The sequence below is a fragment of the Xenopus tropicalis genome, chromosome 4 (assembly GCF_000004195.4).
Source record: "Xenopus tropicalis strain Nigerian chromosome 4, UCB_Xtro_10.0, whole genome shotgun sequence".
Classification (NCBI taxonomy): Eukaryota; Metazoa; Chordata; class Amphibia; order Anura; family Pipidae; genus Xenopus; species Xenopus tropicalis.
The window spans coordinates 128,116,782-128,138,919 of record NC_030680.2 but is presented as its reverse complement, the minus strand read 5'-3'; the positions used below and the strand labels follow the sequence as shown (position 1 = coordinate 128,138,919).

Below are 22,138 nucleotides of genomic sequence, written 5' to 3'. Positions count from 1 at the left end.
AATGCATACCCTACTACTTGTATCAATGTATTATTTATGATAATAATGATTGCTTTACAGGAATCGCTGGAGTTTAGTAAACAATGGGTTAGCATTGGAAGTGATTCAGAATTTCAGATATAATAGAATGTATGACTAGGAATGGTTTTAAAATTGTTTTTACTATATTGCACTTTACAATATTCATAGAGACAGAGATTGTTACAATGTTACGCAAATCATCATCCACTGGAGTGGATGTCACTGATACTCCATGGGTTCATGGGAGGAAGCTATTTAAACTGAACTGTTGTATGTATTTGTACCTTGAAAAAGGTCCCAAAAGGGACCGAAACGTTGGTTATACATGCAATACACTTGAGATTGTTTTGAACTATAAGACCCTTGGTGCTGGCTGTGTTTTATTTTATATATATATATAAAGGGGACAGTGATTAGCTGAATTAATCCTTGCATTGCCTTAATGTAACTGACTCATGGTGGAATTCTTAGTTTGAAAATGTATTGTAATATGGATGATTTTATCAACACAGACATGTATATGAAAGAAACCTTTACTAATATTACTTTACACCGAGATAGCAACCCCCTCAAAACCCCCACCCCCCTCAATTTTATGGAATGAAATATACCATTTGGGGAATTCATACATTTAAAGGAGAAGGAAAGGCTAAGTCACTTGGGGGTGCCAAAATGTTAGGCACCCCCAAGTGACTTAGATTGCTTAGGAAGCGCTTCCTACAGGTGCCCCGGGCTGGTGCTGTTTTCTCCTAACAGGGGCACCAGCCCAGGGCACCTGTAGGAAGCGCTTCCTCCTTCCTTTTTCTTCTGCCGGCGAAATCCGTGGGCCGGCGCATGCGCAGTAGAGTAAAAAGCCGACTTTCTTGTTTAAGTTCCATTATTCACTCTATTGCGCATGCGCGCGCAAGCGAATAGTAAGTAGGAGCGCTCGCTGCTACCCCGGGCTGGTGCTGTTCTCTCTGTACAGGGGCACCAGCCCGGGGTACAAGGTAAGCGATCTAAGTCACTTGGGGGTGCCTAACATTTTGGCACCCCCAAGTGACTTAGCCTTTCCTTCTCCTTTAAGGAGAAATGGTAGTGATATCTCTACCTATGAGGATTGTGCTGGAGAAATGACAAACCAGAAGATTATACAACACAATCTATTGGAGCCTATTGGAAGGGTCTCAGGTCTAACCTTGAGGAACTGGTTTAACGCTTAAAAATAGGATTTGATTTAGGGAATGAGCAAATTACATTCAGTGAAACCTGCCATTGCTTCTGGAGAACTACAAACCAGATTTTTAACAAACAAATGCACCTCCTTAAATTGCCATCAAGATTTTAATAGATTTTTGGGGTAGAAAGCAACTGTAACTTTTAGAAGATCACAAAATGTAGGGGACAGGGGAGTGTGTTTCTTACTGGGCAGGAAGTGATGAATTAACTGTGGGAACTGCTGCCATTTGGGAGATGTATGATATGCCATTTGTGGAAATGCCGAAGCCACTTTGCTGAAAATGCACGTTAATTTCTCTGCACCCCAGATGACGGGAAAAGAGGAGAACAGCTTCTGAGTTCTGCTTGGGCATGCAGACCTTGCCATATTCATGTCCAGTGGGAGGGCGCATGTGGGTGTATGAGAAAATTGAGGACTGGTTGCTGGACAAATTCTCATAAATGTGAAAATTCATCCCTGTTGCCTAGGTCACCCTGACCATAAGAAGAGGCAAGGTGATTGGAAGTACAGGTATGGGATCCCTTATCCAGGAACCCGTTATCCAGAAAGTTCAAAATTACAGAAAGGCCATCTCCCATAGACTCCATTATAAAAAAATAATTCAAATTTTTAAAAATGATTTCCTTTTTCTCTGTAATTATAACACAGTACCTTCTACTTCATTCTAACTAAGATATAATTAATCCCTGTTGGAGGCAAAACAAGCCTATTGGGTTTATTGAATACTTAAATGATTTTTAGCAGACTTAAGGTATGGAGATCCAAATTATGGAAAGACCTGTACTAAAAATCAATGGCATTATGGTCATACCATTCTAAAAAATGCTGTTTAAAGCTATGGCAAATACAACTTGGGCCATGGTAGTTCAGTTTGGAGGTGATCCTCCCTTATGGTACAAGGGTTGCAAAGCGACTCAATAAATTCTATATCTTTTACTAAAAAGAGGTTTCCACTCCTCGTTTTAACTTTTGTCTGCTGAGGATAAGAACTATCTCACCTGCTGGGAAGGTCCACCTTTCCTTCATCCGTTTTCCTCTTTTCATAAAATATAGTCAGTACTAAAGTTATCTTCTCTATAAATATTTCCCTTTTAAGGAACAATCAACATTACCTTGACCTCACTAGAGGCTGCCGAAGCATGACATAAAATAATTTTGTGTTTTCGTTTAAAGTTAATGTTCTTGTTTCTTTTGTGGTCATTGCCAAATAGAAACAGAAATTGTTAATGTTTTTCCCATGGCAGGATGTTCCCTAGGGTGACCTGTGTCCCGGGGGAGTGAGTTTGAGGGAGTTTGCCCCATCCCCCTTGGGTATTACACCATAGCTGATAAAAAAGGCAAAAATCCTATGCGCTAGGTTCATTGCTTTGCCTGAGTTGCAGGTGGAATTGCTGAGAAGCCAGAGGTGAAAGGAGAACTCACTACTTTTAAATATTCGGAAAGGATTTTTTACTGTGAGAGCTGTGAAGTTGTGGAATTCCCTCCCCGAATCAGTCGTACTGGCTGATACATTATATACTGTAGCTTTAAGAAGGGACTGGATGGATTCTTAGCAAGTGTGGGAATACTGGGTTATGGGAGATAGCTCTTAGTACAAGTGAGGGAATACAGGGTTATGGGAGATAGCTCTCAGTACAAGTGAGGGAATACAGGGGTAGGGGAGATAGCTCTCAGTACAAGTGAGGGAATACAGGGGTAGGGGAGATAGCTCTCAGTACAAGTGAGGGAATACAGGGGTAGGGGAGATAGCTCTCAGTACAAGTGAGGGAATACAGGGGTATGGGAGATAGCTCTCAGTACAAGTGAGGGAATACAGGGGTAGGGGAGATAGCTCTCAGTACAAGTGAGGGAATACAGGGATATGGGAGATAGCTCTCAGTACAAGTGAGGGAATACAGGGGTATGGGAGATAGCTCTCAGTACAAGTGAGGGAATACAGGGTTATGGGGGATAGCTCTCAGTACAAGTGAGGGAATACAGGGGTATGGGAGATAGCTCTCAGTACAAGTGAGGGAATACAGGGGTAGGGGAGATAGCTCTCAGTACAAGTGAGGGAATACAGGGTTATGGGGGATAGCTCTCAGTACAAGTGAGGGAATACAGGGGTATGGGAGATAGCTCTCAGTACAAGTGAGGGAATACAGGGGTAGGGGAGATAGCTCTCAGTACAAGTGAGGGAATACAGGGGTAGGGGAGATAGCTCTCAGTACAAGTGAGGGAATACAGGGGTATGGGAGATAGCTCTCAGTACAATCGAGGGAATACAGGGGTATGGGAGATAGCTCTCAGTACAATCGAGGGAATACAAGGGTAGGGGAGATAGCTCTCAGTACAAGTGAGGGAATACAGGGGTATGGGAGATAGCTCTCAGTACAAGTGAGGGAATACAGGGGTATGGGAGATAGCTCTCAGTACAAGTGAGGGAATACAGGGATATGGGAGATAGCTCTCAGTACAAGTGAGGGAATACAGGGTTATGGGGGATAGCTCTCAGTACAAGTGAGGGAATACAGGGGTATGGGAGATAGCTCTCAGTACAAGTGAGGGAATACAGGGGTAGGGGAGATAGCTCTCAGTACAAGTGAGGGAATACAGGGGTATGGGAGATAGCCCTCAGTACAATCGAGGGAATACAGGGGTATGGGAGATAGCTCTCAGTACAAGTGAGGGAATACAGGGGTAGGGGGGATAGCTCTCAGTACAAGTGAGGGAATACAGGGGTAGGGGGGATAGCTCTCAGTACAAGTGAGGGAATACAGGGTTATGGGAGATAGCTCTCAGTACAAGTGAGGGAATACAGGGTTATGGGAGATAGCTTTTAGTACAAGTTGATCCAGGGACTGGTCCGATTGCCATCTTGGAGTCAGGAAGGAATTTTTTCCCCTCTGCGGCAAATTAGAGAGGCTTCAGGTGGGGTTTTTTGCCTTCCTCTAGATCAACTAGAAGTTAGGCAGGTTATATATAGGCATTATGGTTGAACGTGATGAACATACGTCTTTTTTTCAACCTAACTTACTATGTTACTATGTTACTTGAAAGCGATTAAATGAGGAACGGGTTCCTTATAGTCCAAGTAAGACAGTCACGGTTAGTGAGCAGCTCTGTGCCCCAACTAAGAGAAGTAGTGGGGTTAGTAATCACCAGAAGGTACGCGCCTAGTGTAGGGACTCTGGTTCACCCATTTCTCCTGGATGGTATTAACCGTGGGTACCCCGGCATCAGGAAGGGTTCTACTAGTGGGTGTGACTACCTTCTTCTGATGTGTCATACCTAATTTGAGTGCCTTTATAGTGAGTATGTGCATTTACATTGTTAACTGAGATATTACTGGATTGGCATACAAACCATGTGTTGGGAATCATATTACAACTGACTTGTATCCATTGACTTGTAGCCAATTGCCTTCTGTGATATTGCATGGATCTATCAAGTGAAATATCAAGCTTTACCCATTAGCTAATTTCAAAAGTGTTGCAAGTACAGATTTAAAATAGATGAAATGAGTTATTGCTAAGTGTTTTTTTACATGTGAGAAACCACTTAAAAATTGGCAGATAAATGAGTTCACATTTTGTGCTGGTACAAACTGCAAAGCATTGCATACTGCAAACACTTGTGTCTATCGGACACTTTAGGCTAACTTCAGGGTGCCTTGGTTCCTTGGGATGGGCCGATGCTGAGTGTTTGCTAATATAATGGACTGAACCAGACAATAGAGCCAAGAGCTGCTGGGGGAGAGGGTGCATGGGTGCCCCGTAGAATTCACGAATAAGGTTTATCTTTGTAAATCAGATTTTCCTTTTGGGAATGGCAGAAAGCATTTGAAGGGTGTAGAAAATTTGTGCTTGGTTTTTAAGACTGTGTAACATGGCGTGTCATCTTCACAGATGTATTCAGCTAGTCAAACTGAAGATCCAGCCACAAGTCTCTTCCGGGAGTATCTGAAGATTCAAACAGTGCAGCCAGATCCTGATTACGGTAACAGTGCCATATATATATATCTATATAGATTTATACCTGCTCATGCATACACACTATAAAGCACTGGTCATACCCACTATGTTACACACAGACTGCATGGAATGAAAATGACTACATTCCATTTTCCATCTTTAGTTTCCCTATAACATTCATACGTCACCAGGCTCTGGCATTAAATGGGGGGCATGTGGTTATTGCACTATGTATAGGTAATATGGACCCATTATTTGGAAACCCATTATCCAGAAAGCTTAGAATTACAGGAAGGCCATCTCCCATAGACTCCATTATAATCAAATAATTCACATTTTTAAAATGAACTTACTTTTTCTCTGTAATAATAAAAGAGTACCTTGTACTTGGTTCCAACTAGGATATAATTAATCAAAACCCCTGGCCCCCAAGCATTCTGAATATCAGGTCCCATACCTGTATTAAACATACACAAAATGGCCCAGTTGTATAACCCCCAACAGAGAACTGACCTACACATAAGCCCACACACATTTTAGAATAACCTGGACAGATCTATCATACATTTGGTCTTTTGCCTAACGGCTGTCTTGAAATAATCATTTTGAAATGCTTCCTTCCTGATACCTTCCATATTGATATCAGTAACCACCATATTTGTTCAGTCTCTAAAAATTAAGACTAATAAGTAAACACACATTTTTAAATATAAAATGTATAAAAATTAGCATTACACAGGTCAACTAAATGTAATCGTCCACTAATTTTCCCCAATCAATTTTTTGCCTTTGACCTGTAGAGTGCATTGCTACTTTTTTTATATTTACAGGGTATATATATACATATATATACTGTATATATATATATATATATATATATATATACAATATGTTTTCTGAAAAACATGATGATACAGATTCTGCACTTTATCTATTTTTGTCTTTCAGATGGAGCAATGAATTTCCTGACTCGGGTGGCAGAGGACATTGGGCTGGAAAGCAAGAAAATAGAGGTACTGGGCCTGATTCACTAAAGGGCGATAAAAATGATCGCACGCTTTTTTGCGTTAAAAAACGCAAAATAATTTGCGCGCGATTCACCATAGTATTATCGTGTGCGAAAAATCGCCATTTTCGCATGCGGTATTTCTCGCACTAGTTTTACCGTTTTGCGTTAATTTCCGCGCTGAAAAGAATATGATCGCATGATTCACTATAACTTTTGCGCGCTAAATATCGCATTCGGCTATGCGAAAATTAACACCTACTACAGGCAGGCGAAAAATTATACAAAAGTACAGTAAATGATTTTTTGCAATAAAATATGGACTTACAGTGTTATTTATTCAAGTCTGTGTTTCCCCTAGAGTGACGCAGCCGCCAGTTTGCAGCGAAATGTTCATTTTTAATACAGTAATTTTCTGCAAGTATTGGAGTGTATGGCTAACATGGCGTGCGTTCATTTGCGCGACTATTTATATTTGGCTACAAGTGATGAAATGTTTCGCCAGGCATGGATTCGCAGTGAATTTTTGGACGTGCGTTGAATCTTTTTCGCGGCGGATTTTTTCATGCGTTTCTCAAAACAATCCGCCAATGGCAAAACGCAAGAAAAAATTTGCCACACAAAAATTCACCACACATACAAAAATTGATACAAGTGTCAAAAAATAATAGTCACAGCAACAATTTTTTTGCCCGCACAACATTTTTGCCGTTTCGTGGATCTTTCGAAAGATTTGCTAATTTTTCACTAAAGAAACCAGAACACATTTGCTCATCACTAGTGGCTACTATTTATAAGCATCTACTACCGGTATTTATATGATACCATTCATATGCGGCGATTATTCGCGTATTAGCGCATGTACCGGCAAATACCGCATTGAAATAGCCTTTCGCGAGTTAAATAACGCATGCAATATCGCGCGTAAAAAAGCGCGAGTATGCTTATAGTGAATCGTGCGAAAAATCGCCAAAATTAAGCCGCGGTAAAAATTTTAGCGCACAATAAAAATAGCGCACGTTTTATCACCCTTTAGTGAATCAGGCCCACTGTGTGGTTAGAGCAAAGGAAGAATGGACCATCAGTTATGGGGGTGTGAAAACAGTGAGAGAAATTCAAAGTGTGGGGCAGAAGAAACAAACCAAGAATGTACAGAGCAAGTTAAGATGAAAACAGCACAGAAAAGAATAGTTCAGAATGAAAGAAGTAAGTTGCGAAACAAGACAAAAGTAAGAAGAACAGGGCAGTGATGGCAAATAAGTGCGGTGGAAGGGGAGATTTTTGATACATATATATAATGGGATTCATAAGTAAAGATTAAAATATTAGATATGATTCCCATTGCACAGATAATCCACTCCTAACAAAACAGTCACAACAAAGGATGAAGTGAGGGGGTTGAAAGCTGGCAATCTAATTATCTACCTTGCAAGGACCAGGGAGGAGCTTCAGTTTCCTTGCTCAAGAAATTACCATACCAACCAACCAACCAACCAACCAAACATAGATATTTCAAGAATAAAAAAATAGGTATAAAGTATATTCAGCACAAGCCTATTTTACAAGAACAGTAATTCTCCTAAACAAGATTACATGTCTTGTTCCCCAGAAAGTCTCTTCCTCCCTCAACTACCTTTTACATTGATTTATTCACTTTCACTGTACTCCTAGTTGTCCTCAGGACGTGTTATACTCGTACTAACCTGGCGAGGAACAGAACCCCAACTCAGATCAGTAATCCTCAACTCTCACATGGATGTGGTTCCAGTATTTGAGGTTAGTAGATGAGGGGACAGTAGAGGAGGCAGCACATCTAAGCACTTACTGATTCAATATCATATGAATGTGCTACAGGAATCCTGGATGTACCCACCATTTTCTGCCCATAAAGATAAAGCCGGTAACATCTATGGGAGAGGGGCACAGGACATGAAGTGCGTTTCGATTCAGTAAGTGGCAGACACAGATGAAAGTATGGGACACAACTGGCTGAATATCTGAGGGGAATTTAACAGATGTTAAAAAAACTGCTGTTATAGTGAATTGTGTTGGATACCAGTTCCCTAGAGTGTGCTTGATCCATCCTAGTTATGATGATGTAAATGTTAAGTCATACCAGAAAATAAGCTGGGCAGGTTGGGAAGGAAACGCTCTTATTTATTGTTGGATGTGGCTATATGGCACCCTAAAAAGTCAGGAAAATGTCACATAAATACAAATTTTTCCTATAGAAAAACCCTTTGTGGCACTGATACAGGTGCTGTCTAACCCGTGCAGGTACCTGGAAGCTGTGCGCCGGCTAAAATCTATGGGACGATGCTTCCCACGCACCATCCACCTCACTCTAGTTCCAGGTGAGAGTAACTTGCAATGGGAAAGTCTGGGGGACTCTGTTCAGGCAAAGCCAGTAAGTAGGTGGGTCAGTGATAGATGTCACTCACATGATTTGGGAAAGGGAACCAAATCTGGTATAAAAGTATTGTATGGTGAACTGGTAATTACTTTAGTTGGTCTCTTTGACACAGATGAAGAAATGGGGGGCAAAACTGGAATGGAGCTATTTGTAAAACACCCAGCGTTCCAAGCACTTAACCCTGGAATCGCTCTAGATGAAGGTGCGCTGTTTCATGTTTAATTTGGTCACAATCTCAGAACTTTTTCCACAATATCTTCTTTATTTGACAAATTCTATGTCACCATCTCCTCCCCTTTTTGTCTCTTGTCCCTCTCCCTACAATCATACCAATCAGAACCATGTCACCTTGTTATGCTTTTCTGCCCCTTATTATTTTCTTCTTCTATTTCAGGACTTGCAAACCCGTCAGAGGAATTCAGTGTTTTCTATGGGGAGAGATGTTGCTGGCGTGAGTTCCCCCGACCCTGTATTCCTTTATATGACCTTCCTTGATGATCTCTTTGTTAACAGACATGCCATGTAATGCTCATCTCTTCTCCAGGTGTGACAGTTCACTGTAGAGGAGACACAGGACATGGTTCCCGTCTAATTGAAGACACAGCAGCAGCCAAATTTGTGAGTTAACACTGTGGTAAAACTAGGTACACTGTACCCAGTGCTACTGCGCAAGATCATAGAAACGGTGTGCTAAGGAATGCCCTGGCAGCATATAGGTTTCTGACCCAACTGCAGAACATGCCCAACCCCCAGCCCTGGCTTAAAGAGGGTCAAGGAGATCCCAGTTCACATTTTTGCTTACTGCCCTGCCCCCCCGTGCACAGCTTGTGGTGGGCAAAAGTCTTACTGCAGAGATTGTTCTGTTGAATTACAGTTGCATGGATCCTCTTTCTTACCTGGAATTGCTTGTTTTTCAGTATTCAGTGATTTCAAGTGTTCTGGACTTCAGAGAAAAAGAGCGAAACAGGTAATCTTGCAATCTGTCCCACTAACAAAATGAATCCTTAGCTCATACCCTCTTAGGACCCACAATACCCTTTACACACCCTATGAAGTTGGCCAAATCTATACCCATAAAAAGCAGTCAGTAGTTTGCATTCACACGCCAAATGGACAGAGAAAGTACAAGGGGCCGCACAGTTTGGCCACCACCAATATGGTACTGTATGCAATGAGTATGATCACAGCAGGAATCTGCAGCGCCTCTTCATTTCCACATCTGTTTCATGCACAGTCCCACATGATGCTTCCAATAGAATTTTCTAACCTGTCCACCTGAAGAAGCAACCAATGTCCATATTACATGGATCAGGTTTAATGGGCCACTCCATATCTGAAATGTATTACTGGTACAAATATGGCCAGCTAAGGATTATGGCACACAAATATTAGTTTAGTAATTTATTGCATATTTATTGCCCGTACACCTATATTTAGTGCATTGATTTCAGAATTTGCAGAATTAGGTTGTTTACAGAATAAGCAGATGGATTCCAGTACAGTTAACAATTCAGTTAGATAGGCAAAAATGTAATCTATAAAGGCTGGAGTGGACAAATAACCAGAACACTACTTCCTCAGTAGCACTCAGTAGCCATATGGGAAATAACTGTTCAGTTAGTTTGCATTTGAATCTGACCTGCTCACAAACTAACTGAACAGTTATGTCCTATGTGGCCCCCCCGAAAGTCACTGACTCACTAAGAGGTTAGAGAGCTGAAAGCAGGAAGTGTTCTGGCCATTATGTTAGACATCTGCTTACTCCAGCCTTTATCGATTTCAATTTCAATTTTACACTGAACTGTTCCTTTAAAGCTGCGGTAAAAACATGCACACAAGGATTTTCCTACAGTTGTACCCAATTTTACTCTTTTGTGGTGAAGTTGATCTATCAGTTCCCTTCTTGTGGTTTCCTATTCCCAGACTATTGTCAGACCCTAACCTTACCCTCGGAGATGTCACTTCTGTGAACCTGACCCGAGTCAGTGGGGGAGTCGCACACAATATTGTGCCATCTGAGATGAAGGCAGACTTTGACTTTCGCATACCATATACTGTAGATTTCAAGGTATAATTGTATTCTGTATTGATATGCATTCTTTATACTCAATCTGCCCAAGAAACGTTTCCCTTTATAATCCTCTTCTGTTTCCCTTACATTTTACTATATTTACTCTTTAGCACCATTGTGATATCTTCCCCTTTTTGAGACTGCCAGGGAAATACTTTAACCCAAGTAAAGGAAACACTACCCAACTGTAAATCAGGACTACATAAAATAAAGGTTGGCAAAAGCTTAACCACTGACCTCCCTGTGAGTATAATATGGAAATCCCTAGAACTAAGGGGAGCATTTATTAATATTTGAGACACACATCACTGGTGATGTTGCCCATAGCAACTAATCAGCAATTAAATTTGACAGGTTAGAAAACAAAAAAAATTGTTGCTATGGGCAACATCAAGTTCAGCTTCAGCCTCTTACCTATTCTTTTATTGGAAATTGTTGGCATGATATCAATGAAGCAACAAAGACCAACCATGTCTAGATATTAGGAGTAGCATTGAATTAATGCTTTTGTTTTGAATCAGGAGTTTGAGCATCAGCTGGAGAGTTGGTGCCGAGCCGCTGGAGAAAATGTGACTTTAGAGTTTTACACGGTAAGCATCTTACAGTTAAGTGAGGCCTTTAAACAAAACATATGCATTCTCAGCATCTGGATTGCTATTGTTCCAAGGTAGAACTATAGTGATGCAAATTCCCTACTCTATATATGTTAATGTATGGACTGTCTTTAGCAAGTAAAGAGAGATGTGTTCTTTCCAAGCGCCATGCAGGGATTGACTGCCATAGGTTTAAACTCATTTTAGCACTGGATCAGGAGATCAAATCATCTTGTGTGTCCTGCAAAACCTCTTACCCTTATTCCTAACATCTTTGTTCTTCTTAGAAAACAATGATCCAGAAAGTAACTTCTACAAATGATTCCAATCCTTGGTGGAAAGCATTCAGCACCCCACTGAAAGAGATGTGAGTTCACAGAAGTATCTCAATGGAGAAAGAGGCAGGCGTAGGAATAATTGTACCATACGGCATTAGAGTCAAAATACAGACCAAGCATCTATTGCAGTTATTGCCCATATAGAGCAAAATGAGCCAGATCTACCTTCCTGAATAATGGGAGTCCAAAAGAAAAAAATAAAGCTACCACCAACCTTTTTATTCAGGGGAAACCACCTGACACCTCTGCACAACATCTACAAGGCTTGCCTACACCTGAATGGGCGACATCTCTTTCTCTCACATTATTGCAGACCAGCTCTCTATCTAAGGCCTTTATTATGTATGGGGAACTGACAGCCATAGGGTAAAGGTCCCCATACACTATAAGATCCGCTCGCTTGGCGATGTCGCCAAGCGAGCGGATCTTCACCCGATATCCCCACCTACGGGTGGGTGATATCGGGGGGCATGTAGGCGAATTCGATCGTTTGGCCCCAGGGCCATTCTAAACGCAGCAATGGGGCAGTCGGTTCATGGACCGTATCAACGAGCCGATGCTGTCCCCGATCCGACTGGATTTTCTAACCTGGCCGATCGATATCTGGCCAATTTCAGGCCAGATATTGGTCGTCCAGGCCCCTCGGTTCTGCCCCTACACGAGCAGATAAGCTGCCGAATCTTTCCAAGGGACCGATATCAGCAGCTACTATCTGCCCGTGTATGGGGACCTTAAGGCTAAATGCCTATTCCTACAACATGCTTGCTCAATTAAAAATCATTCCCTGCCAAATACATTGTAACCCAACTCATAAAACTAAATTCCCAGCATCCATCTGGCAGCTAAATATTGGTGGAGGTCATGGTATTGGTAGTTTATCAACATCTGAGGTCTTATGGAGACCCTTGGGTCAGAGAACCAAAACTGAACATGTAGCCAGAATTGCTACTAACAGACAACATATTTTTCCTATGCAAACCTAATTGTTTTCTTTTCTTTTAAGGGGTTTAAAGTTGAAGCCTGAGATTTTCCCTGCTGGTACCGACAGTCGTTTTGTGCGAGAGGTGAATAAAACATGCAAAACTTTCTCTGTGATTTACTGTTTGAATTTTCTATGTTGTAATTCCTAGATCTTCTATACAATTTCAGACCTACTGTATAGTATCACGCTGCCTGTATCAATACTGTAATACAGTGTCCCTCTTTTGCCCTTACATATACTGATTGCCCTCATTGTGACGTCCATCATTGCTCACTTACCCATGGCCATAACATTTCTTGATATATTTACACTGTTAATAAAATGAAGAATTCCTTTATTACAAAAATGTTGGCATTGGAAAAGGAGATAGAATCACAAATACTACCACCACACTCCAGGTAATTGGCCAAATAAACTAGGGCACTTACTACACCTCTTTAAGAAGTCTGGAGTCTCACGTGGTCCAGTACATTTGATAGAAATGTGAGCTGAATGGGCAAGGCTTCCTTAAACCCATACAATGAAATAAACAATGCCTGGCAGGACGACAGATATTACAGTAAAAGGCAGACAAGTACTATGGCGGGTTTACTACAACATAAGGGTAAACAAAACTCCTTACATCTGTTCAGTACCACTGTAGCAATAGATCCTGCAGGTAGGATCTACAAATGTACAATACTTTGCAGTTAAACTGCAGTGTATTGAATATTAGACTCTATGGGGCTCATGTACAAGAAATGGGGATAGACAAAAAAAAAAACATTTACAAAGAGCGCACTGTGCTTCACACTTTGCCCTGGTTGTTGCACCCTGAGGCACAACTCACTGTGCTCCTAGATTGGATAGCAGATATCTGTGCAGCAGTCTGTATGCAGCACTGTATACATATGGGGTGGGCAACACATGGGTGGCCCTTAGGGCTCATTTAGCTTGCACATCATTAGAACATGCAGGCCAGTAAGCGCTGGGGGCACAAGGTGCCCTATACACCTATCAGACTTCCTTGCTCCTGTGATTCTGTGGCCTTTTCCCACACTCATTATTTTGCCTGTGTTTCTCAGTACAGACAGAAGGCCAATAATACAGTATATGTTCCATGTATTCCCTTCTGTTTCCCTGTACAGTTTATATTGATGGTTGTGCTTACTTTCTTCATTTTGCTCTTTCTTTTCCTACTTTTTATTTTATGCCAATTGCTACAGACAGCAGACATTTGCTTTCCACTAATCTAACCCTTATCCTCCTCCCAGGCTGGATTCCCTGCTCTTGGTTTCTCTCCAATGAACAACACGCCCATCTTGCTTCATGATCACAATGAGTATTTGAATGAAGACATCTTCCTTCGAGGCATCCATATTTATACCCACATCATCAGCTCCCTTGCTAGTGTCCCTCACCTTGCTGATGAGCCCTGACAAAATGCAGGGGAATGGCGTATGGTGGTGGTGGTGGTGGTGGGGGGGGGGGGGGTGGTACTACATAGCACCTGTCTTCACTGCCTCCCAAATCAGCCATAATGGAATAGCACACATAACTAGAATTAGCACTGACCATATACCTTATCCCAGCACAGAGGGAGAGAATTGGGAGGTAGAGACCCTTAGCATTGGGATAATGGTTATGACAGTCTATATCTGTACAACATCCATGCATGGGCATCTGCAGAAAATATTCTGGGGGTGGGGGCAAGGAGGCAAAATTATTACACAAATTACTTGTACCAATATTTTGGTAAATTCCACACAAAGTGGACAACAGCTTTCTAGTTTTCTAGTTATATCCCATCAGACAGGAACACATTGGTGCATTAACAGGATCCTGGTCCAACTACATCAGGGGTCCCCAACCACCGTTCCAGGGACCGGTGCCGGGCCGTGGGCTGTGCTGAACCGGGCCACCTCTGGTCCCAATTACCTGTGATCCCAACACCCTGATGTGTTACACAGCCATGACAATAGCTATGCGAAGCCCAGGAAGATTTCTACTGATCACGACAAGGACCAAAGTACTTTATTAAGCTGTATGTAATAATAATACTAATAATAAAGTGCATAATATAAAATGTAATAAGTACATTTACATTATATATGTAATAATTCAATTATATACTATGCACTAGTAGCAAAGTCAAAGAAATTTGTTTTGTGGAACCCCCAGCCTAGTTAATGGTCAAGGGTGTCTACTCTCTAGATTTAAAAAAAAAAAAAAAAAATTGTATGAACCAGCTCATACGTAGAACTCTGTATCAGTTAAATAAACCATTTTCATAAAATATGCTTTTATAATAGTATGTGCCATTGGGTACTCCAGATAGAAAATTGCCATTGCCCAGGCCGTGCCCTAGGATCTAACAATTCATTATGCACACAAACAAGCCAAGGCACACATACATGCTAGGCCCCATCAGCCAATTAATGGACAGAGTTCTGCCTTTTACTCCCACACTACTTCCTGTTACAGTCAGAGCTGCATTATTTCCTGTCAGCTGATCTCTGAGGGAGCACCCAGCCCATCACTAAATGGCGGCTCAAGGGAAAATATGTAAAAGGACAATATTTACTGATATATATATATATATATATATATATATATATATATATATATATATATTTTCTAGTTTGGTAAGATTCTTTAATAGGTCATTTATTATAATATAAACCACCTGTTGGTTAAGTATTCATTCTTGGGTATATATTTTCTTTACATTTTGACTTTTTGGTCTTTCAGAAAGCTGAACAGTTTTACACTAAGGGGCACATTTACTAAGATCTGATGTTTTTCTGGGCTCAAATCACGATATGGTATAAATTTGTAGTAACCGCAATAATTTCTGATGTTCTAAAATGTCACAAATAAGGGATTCTCTCATTTCTCACACAGTTGGGGAGCAGGAAGCTTCTTAATAAGGCAAGGGGTTAAATCCACTGGAGCAGTAGAATAAGCTGAAAATGTAAGAGCTCTGGGATAGTCCACTTTTTAAGGTTCCAATAAATGATGCACGTCCAAAACAATTGTTTGACATCTTTTTTTGACATTTTTGGTGTTTCCTGAATTTCTCGGCAAAGCAAAACAGGACAGATTTGCTCATCACTAGTACTCATTTATTGCTAACACCCTTATTTTTTCAGCAATCAATGATATATTTGATTAATTTTAATAATGTATAATAATTATATAACGTTTGTATAAAAATATATTTTTTTAAATTAATGTATGGTTTGTATGCGGTTTTTAAAAATAATGTGACTACTTTGAAAATAACAGTGATATCCATAAGTTAATTCTTTTTACAAATTTTGTCCCAATGTTGCCTAAATAAACTAAAGTAACAAACTTACTATGCGTGCCACTGTTACAGAATGCTCTGTTAGGCTGATATCGGAAATGCCTTTCCACTGGCAATAAAGTGAATCACCGGTGGAAAGGCCTACATGTCACTTGGTTTTGCGCTGAGTTTCCTCCTGCAGGCAACTTTGCACAACTTTGGAAAACAAACAGGCACCTAGGCCTTTCCACCAGTGATTCACTTTATTGCCAGTGGAAAGGTATTTTGGGGAGATTAGTGCCACTGTGACAGAATGCTCTGTTATACAAAAGCTAAAATCTCAGCCATAAAGCAGGGCAGGACTGCTGCTTACAATGGGGATCAGATTGGGATTTTTATATAAAATCAAAAACATTTACAAAGCAAACAAAAACATAACATATCAAAGTAAAACTATATTACAATATATATTGTGACATGCTGAATGCCTGTACATGCAATTTTGGGGGAATTAGCAATGGCAGGCAGGCAGGCATGCAGAGGATCTGGAGCATAGAGACAGGGACACCAAGTCTTCAGGCAAAACTCAGGTTTATTTAGGGCCAGTTCTTCCCAACAGAAACATAAAGACATAAGTTCATAAACAGTTCAGTGTTATGATATGTCGCTCCTTCAGGGTTCTCACCTTCCAGGGTTGGTTCCACACTCTGGAACACTCAGGCTTCACAGTAAGCCTTGCTGAGCCCTCTCAGCACTCATCCGTTTGGTCAGAACTCCCTCTGCTCCCTGCAGTGGCAAGTGGCACCCCCAGCTCCTCTGGGAGTTCCTAACACAGGCAGCCCTCCTGCTCTGTGCCCTACTCTGAGAGTGACCTTCACTCAGTCAAGGTTCAATTCCAACTCCCCCCTCTGTGTAAATCATACAGCTCTTTTATTGGCTGCTCACCTGCAGCCTAAGGGCTCTGGTACACGGGGAGATTAGTCGCCCGCGGCAAAACTCCCTGCTCGTGGGCGACTAATCTCCCCGAGTTGCCTTCCCCCTGCCATCCCACCGGCGAACATGTAAGTCGCCGGCGGGATGGCAGACGCGGCGGGCGATTTCGGGAAAGCCTCGCGAGTCTTTTTCGGCGATTTGCGCCGCCGCGTCTGCCATCCCGCCGGCGACTTACATGTTCGCCGGTGGGATGGCAGGGGGAAGACAACTCGGGGAGATTAGTCGCCCGCGAGCAGGGAGTTTTGCCGCGGGCGACTAATCTCCCCGTGTACCAGAGCCCTAATCAGGCAGCTCCCTACAGCTGGCCAAATCAAAACCTTAAAGGGAGATTTACTCCTGCTGTAAAACCAGGTATTTTACCTGGCGCTACCTGTATCCCACCTTAAACACTGGTGGAAATACACCAAATAATGATCTTTTTCATTGCATCTCTCACAATATATATTATTCACAAAGAAAAAGTTGAAGACCAAGAAAAATCAAAATTCACCCAGTACTTCCGTGTGTATGGGGATCAGATAGGATCTGTGGCAAATTTTTGACCATGCCCACTTTTGTGGCCACGCCCCAATTAACACACCCCATTGTTTTCTAAAAATACTCCTTTTATATAGATGAAATGGCAGGATCAGATGCAAATGTGCTATACCCTCATACTGTACTACCTAAGGAAAACAATATAGCAACTCCTACATATAAAATACAAATATAGAGAGAAGGCAGTCAGTTATATGTGAGTTCTAACTATCTACCAGTTTTGCCCCCCCACACAGGGGAGACTCATACACAGAGCCCCCCATACACAGTGCCCCCATACACAGTGCCCCCATACACAGTACCCTTTATACACAGTGCCCCCATACACAGTACCCTTTATACACAGTGCCCCCCATACAGCGTGCCCCCCATACACAGTACCCTTTATACACAGTGCCCCCATACACAGTACCCTTTATACACAGTGCCCCCATACACAGTACCCTTATACACAGTGCCCCATACACAGTACCCTTTATACACAGTGCCCCCCATACACAGTACCCTTTATACACAGAGCCCCCCATACACAGTACCCTTTAAACACAGTGCCCCCCATACAGCGTTCCCCCCATACACAGTACCCTTTATACACAGTGCCCCCATACAGCGTGCCCCCCATACACAGTACCCTTTATACACAGTGCCCCCCATACAGCGTGCCCCCCATACACAGTACCCTTTATACACAGTGCACCCCATACAGCGTGCCCCCCATACACAGTACCCTTTATACACAGTTCCCCCCATACACAGTACCCTTTATACATAGTGCCCCCCATACAGCGTGCCCCCATACACAGTACCCTTTATACACAGTGCACCCCATACAGTGTGCCACCCATACACAGTACCCTTTATACACAGTGCCCCCCATACAGTGTGCCCCCCATACACAGTACCCTTTATGCACAGTGCCCCCCATACACAGTGCCCTTCATACACAGAACCCCCCATACACAGTACCCTTTATACACAGTGCCCCCATACACAGAGCACCCCCCCATACACAGAGCACCCACCATACACAGAGCGCCCCCCATACACAGAGCGCCCTTCATACACAGAGCACCCCCCATACACAGAGCGCCCTTCATACACAGAGCACCCCCCATACACAGAGCGCCCTTCATACACAAAGCACCCCCCCATACACAGAGCACCCCCATACGCGCTCCGACTCCTTGCGCTGCTTCTCTTCTTATGCGGCTCCTTCTCCGGCGGTCCCAGGTCCTTTTATAAGGTTCCGCCCGTGTGTACGTGTGATGTCATTACGCACGGGCGCAACCTTATAAAAGGGCCAGGGACCGCCGGAGAAGGAGCCGCATAAGAAGAGAAGCAGCGCAAGGAGTCAGAGCGCTCGTCCCGCTGTCACGGATCCTTCTATGAATGTCCCGCATTTCCGTAATCTATGGGCTCAGCCTGAATGAAAATATGATGATTGTTGAATGCCCAAAAGTGGTCGGAGCTGTGAACAGCCTATCAGATTTTACCTATTGACTTGGTGGAAATCCAACCTGCTGCCATTCTCACAGTAATAACACCGGGGTCCCCAAACTTTGCAGGGTTAGGCACCAGGTAACTGCAGTTCAAGTTTAGAAAAAGTGGGCGAAGCCATCAACAGCCAATCAGGGTTTACGTATTGACTTTTAATGAGTAAATTCAGCCTGCTTTTCACAGTTGGTCACTAGGGGGCTGCAGTTTTATTTTATATTTTTAAGTGGGCGGAGCCACCAACAGCCAATCAGATTTCACCTATTGAATTTTATTGGTTTGATGCCAGGGTTCCCAAACTTTGCACAGTCAGTCACTGGGTGACTATGTTGCAAGTTTAGAAAAGTGGGTGGGGCCAACAACAGCCAATCGGATTTCACCTATAGACATCATATGTTTACATTTAAACTGCTGCCATTCATTAAATATTAAGGTCCCCAAACTTTGTAGAGCTGGTCACTAGGTAACTGCGGTTCAGAGTTAGAAAAAGTGGGTGGAGCCACCAACAGCCAATCAGATTTTAACTATTGACTTTCAATGGGGAAATTCAACCTGCTGCCATTCTCACAGTATTAACATCAGGGTCACTAGGAGACTGCATTTTTAGGTTTTGAAAAGTGGGTGAAGCCACCAACAGCCAATCAGACTTCACCTTTTGATTTTTTTTGGTTTAATTTTAAAATTCTGCCTTTCTCACACTATTAATGTCAGGGTTCCCAAACATTACACAGTCACTGGCTGACTACATATTCAGGGCTAGAATAAGTGGGCGGAGCCACCAACAGCCAATCCATTTCCACCCATTAAATTTTATCGGTTTATTTTTAAACTGATGCCATTATTTAAGTATTAATTCCAGGGTTGTTAAACTTTCCAGAGTTAGTCACTGGGTATTTGTCATTCAAAGTTAGAAAAAAGTGGGCAGAGCCACCAACAGCCAATCACATTTCACCTATTTACTTTCGATGGTGAAGTGTAAAATGCTGTCAGTCCCACAATGCAAAGTGTTTTTTGCAAAGCTGGTCACTGGGGGACTGCACTTGTGGGTTGGGCCACTAACAGCCAATCAGCTTTCTTCCTTTGAATTTTATTGGCTTAAATTTAAAATGCTGCCATTCTCACACTATTTATGCCAGGGTGCCCACTGTTTGTCACTGGGTGACTTCCACTCAAGGTTAGAAAAAGTGGGCGGGGTCATCAACCACCAATCACAATTTACCTATTGACTTTTATTGGTTTAAATTTAAACTGCTGCCGTTCTTTAACTATTAATCCCAGGGTCCCTAAACTATGCAGAGTTAGTCACTGGGTAACTGCAGTTCCAGGTTAGAAAAAGGGGGTGGAGCCACCAACCACCAATCAGATGTCACTCTTTGACTTTCAGTGGGGAAATTTAAATTGCTGCCATTCAGACACTATTAAAACCAGGGCCCCCAAACTTTGCACAGTGGTTTTACTATATAACTGTGGTCCAAGGTTAGAAAAAGTGGGCGGAGTCAACAAAAGATCTTCTTCTTCTTCTTAGCGCCCCCCATTTTCTAAACGCTACGCCTCCTACAGTTTTAGGGGTACAACACCCAAACTCCCCACACCTCTTCGCCCTATAGCGGAGCAGGTTGCTTGTGCTTTTCTAAGCGATCCCGCCCCCCATCTTTTTGTGGTGCCGCTTCGAACCCCCCAATTTTCCCATTGACTTTGACAGGGAAGATTTTCAAACTGCTGCCACTCTTACAGCTTTGAGGCTACACCCCCCAAACTTGAATAACATAATCATAGGGTCACCCCAAATGAAACAGCGACATTTGTTGGATGACCCAAACTGGGAGGGGCCAACAACAGCCAATCAAATTTCACCCATTGACTTTAATGGGGAAACTGAAACTGCTGCCAATCTTACAGCTTTAAGTCTGCATTTCCCAAACATGAATCACATAGTCATGGGGTCAATCTGAATGAAAATATCTTAATACTCATATATCATGAGTATTGGAAGCCCAGAAGTGGGCGGAGCTGTGAACAACCAATCAGATTTTACCTATTGACTTTCAATGGGGAAATCCAACAACAACCAATCCGATTTTACCTATACACTTCATTTGTTTAAATTTAAACTGATGCCATTCTTTAAATATTAATACTAAGGTCCCCAAACTTTGCAGAGCTAGTCACCAGGTAACTGTGGTTCAGAGTTAGAAAAAGTGGGTGGAGCCACCAACAGCCAATCAGATTTTAACTTTGATTTTCAATGGGGAAATGTTAACCTGCTGCCATTCTCACAGTATTAACACCAGGGTTACTAGGGGACTGCATTTTTAGGCTTTAAACAGTCAGTCACTGGCTGACTACATATTCAAGGTTAGAAAAAGTTGGCGGAGCCACCAACAGCCAATCCATTTCCACCCATTAAACTTCATTGGTTTATATTTAAACTCAAGGTTAGAAAAAGTGGGCACACCCACCAATCACAATTTACCTATTGACTTTTATTGGTTTAAATTTTAACTGCTGCCGTTCTTTAACTATTAATCCTAGGGTCCCTAAAGTTTGCAGAGTTAGTCACTGGGTAACTGCACTTCCAGGTTAGAAAAAGGGGGTGGAGCCACCAACCGCCAATCAGATGTCACTCGTTGACTTTCAGTGGGGAAATTTAAATTGCTGCCATTCAGACACTATTAAAACCAGGGCCCCCAAACTTTGCACAGTGGTTTTTACTATATAACTGTGGGTCCAAGGTTAGAGAAAGTGGGCGGAGCCAACAACAGAGCAGATTTTATTCAGTGACTCCACGTTTTTCAACCCAACATGAAGTTTGTTCTCAAACTTCCCTTTCTAGTTTTATATTATTTCTTTACCTGCAGCTCAATACTAATTGCTTATCACTAATGGGATGCTATGGGTTACTGCCTAGAAACAAATATGCCCATCATTCACAAATGAGACCCAATAAGTGTAGTTCATATTCATGAATGTGACTGTATTGCAGTGTATATAAATATGGATGTGTTTTGTTTTGTACATGAAGGTGATACCGTTTAAGAGTCCCATAACGGGTATGAATGTGGCTGCACGGGGTCTGTGTGCTTGAATGTGCGTATTTATGAGTGCAGGAAAGTGAGCGCAGGAGTTAGATTTATTGCAACTAACAGAGGAGGGTTAAATATAGGGATAAGGGGCAAGTGTTGGATTAGTTGGGTTTAGGTCATTAGACTACAGGTGCATCAGATATAAAGATTTATCCCTGTTTGTTTTT

General features: G+C 42.2%; 1 protein-coding gene across 5 annotated transcripts; it reads left to right on the top strand.

Annotated features, from left to right (window-relative positions):
• Positions 1–2,576: 2,576 nt before the first annotated feature.
• On the top strand, positions 2,577–14,056 carry LOC101735201 (aminoacylase-1). 5 transcript variants are annotated; one of them, XM_031901136.1, is made up of 15 exons: positions 2,577–2,645; positions 5,128–5,218; positions 6,142–6,206; positions 7,871–7,975; positions 8,054–8,148; positions 8,477–8,553; positions 8,725–8,814; positions 9,007–9,063; positions 9,157–9,230; positions 9,530–9,579; positions 10,536–10,680; positions 11,205–11,273; positions 11,564–11,643; positions 12,618–12,678; positions 13,850–14,056. In XM_031901136.1, exons 2-15 carry the CDS (start codon positions 5,128–5,130, stop codon positions 14,012–14,014), a joined length of 1,224 nt encoding a protein of 407 aa, XP_031756996.1. In that variant the 5' UTR covers positions 2,577–2,645; the 3' UTR covers positions 14,015–14,056. The 5 variants fall into 5 exon arrangements, with proteins under 5 accessions (XP_031756996.1, XP_031756999.1, XP_031756998.1 ...); XM_031901138.1 differs by lacking the exon at positions 2,577–2,645 and adding an exon at positions 4,129–4,150; XM_031901137.1 differs by lacking the exon at positions 2,577–2,645 and adding an exon at positions 4,324–4,530.
• Positions 14,057–22,138: the final 8,082 nt, after the last annotated feature.

What these genes read in the sequence shown, in the direction of transcription:
- LOC101735201 (XM_031901136.1), top strand. Translation starts at nt 5,128, where the DNA reads ATGTATTCAGCTAGTCAAACTGAAGATCCAGCCACAAGTCTCTTCCGG. An exon ending in ATGAAGTGCGTTTCGATTCA is followed by an intron (nt 8,149 to 8,476) that starts GTAAGTGGCAGA and finishes TAACCCGTGCAG; the next exon opens with GTACCTGGAAGCTGTGCGCC. An exon ending in CATATACTGTAGATTTCAAG is followed by an intron (nt 10,681 to 11,204) that starts GTATAATTGTAT and finishes GTTTTGAATCAG; the next exon opens with GAGTTTGAGCATCAGCTGGA.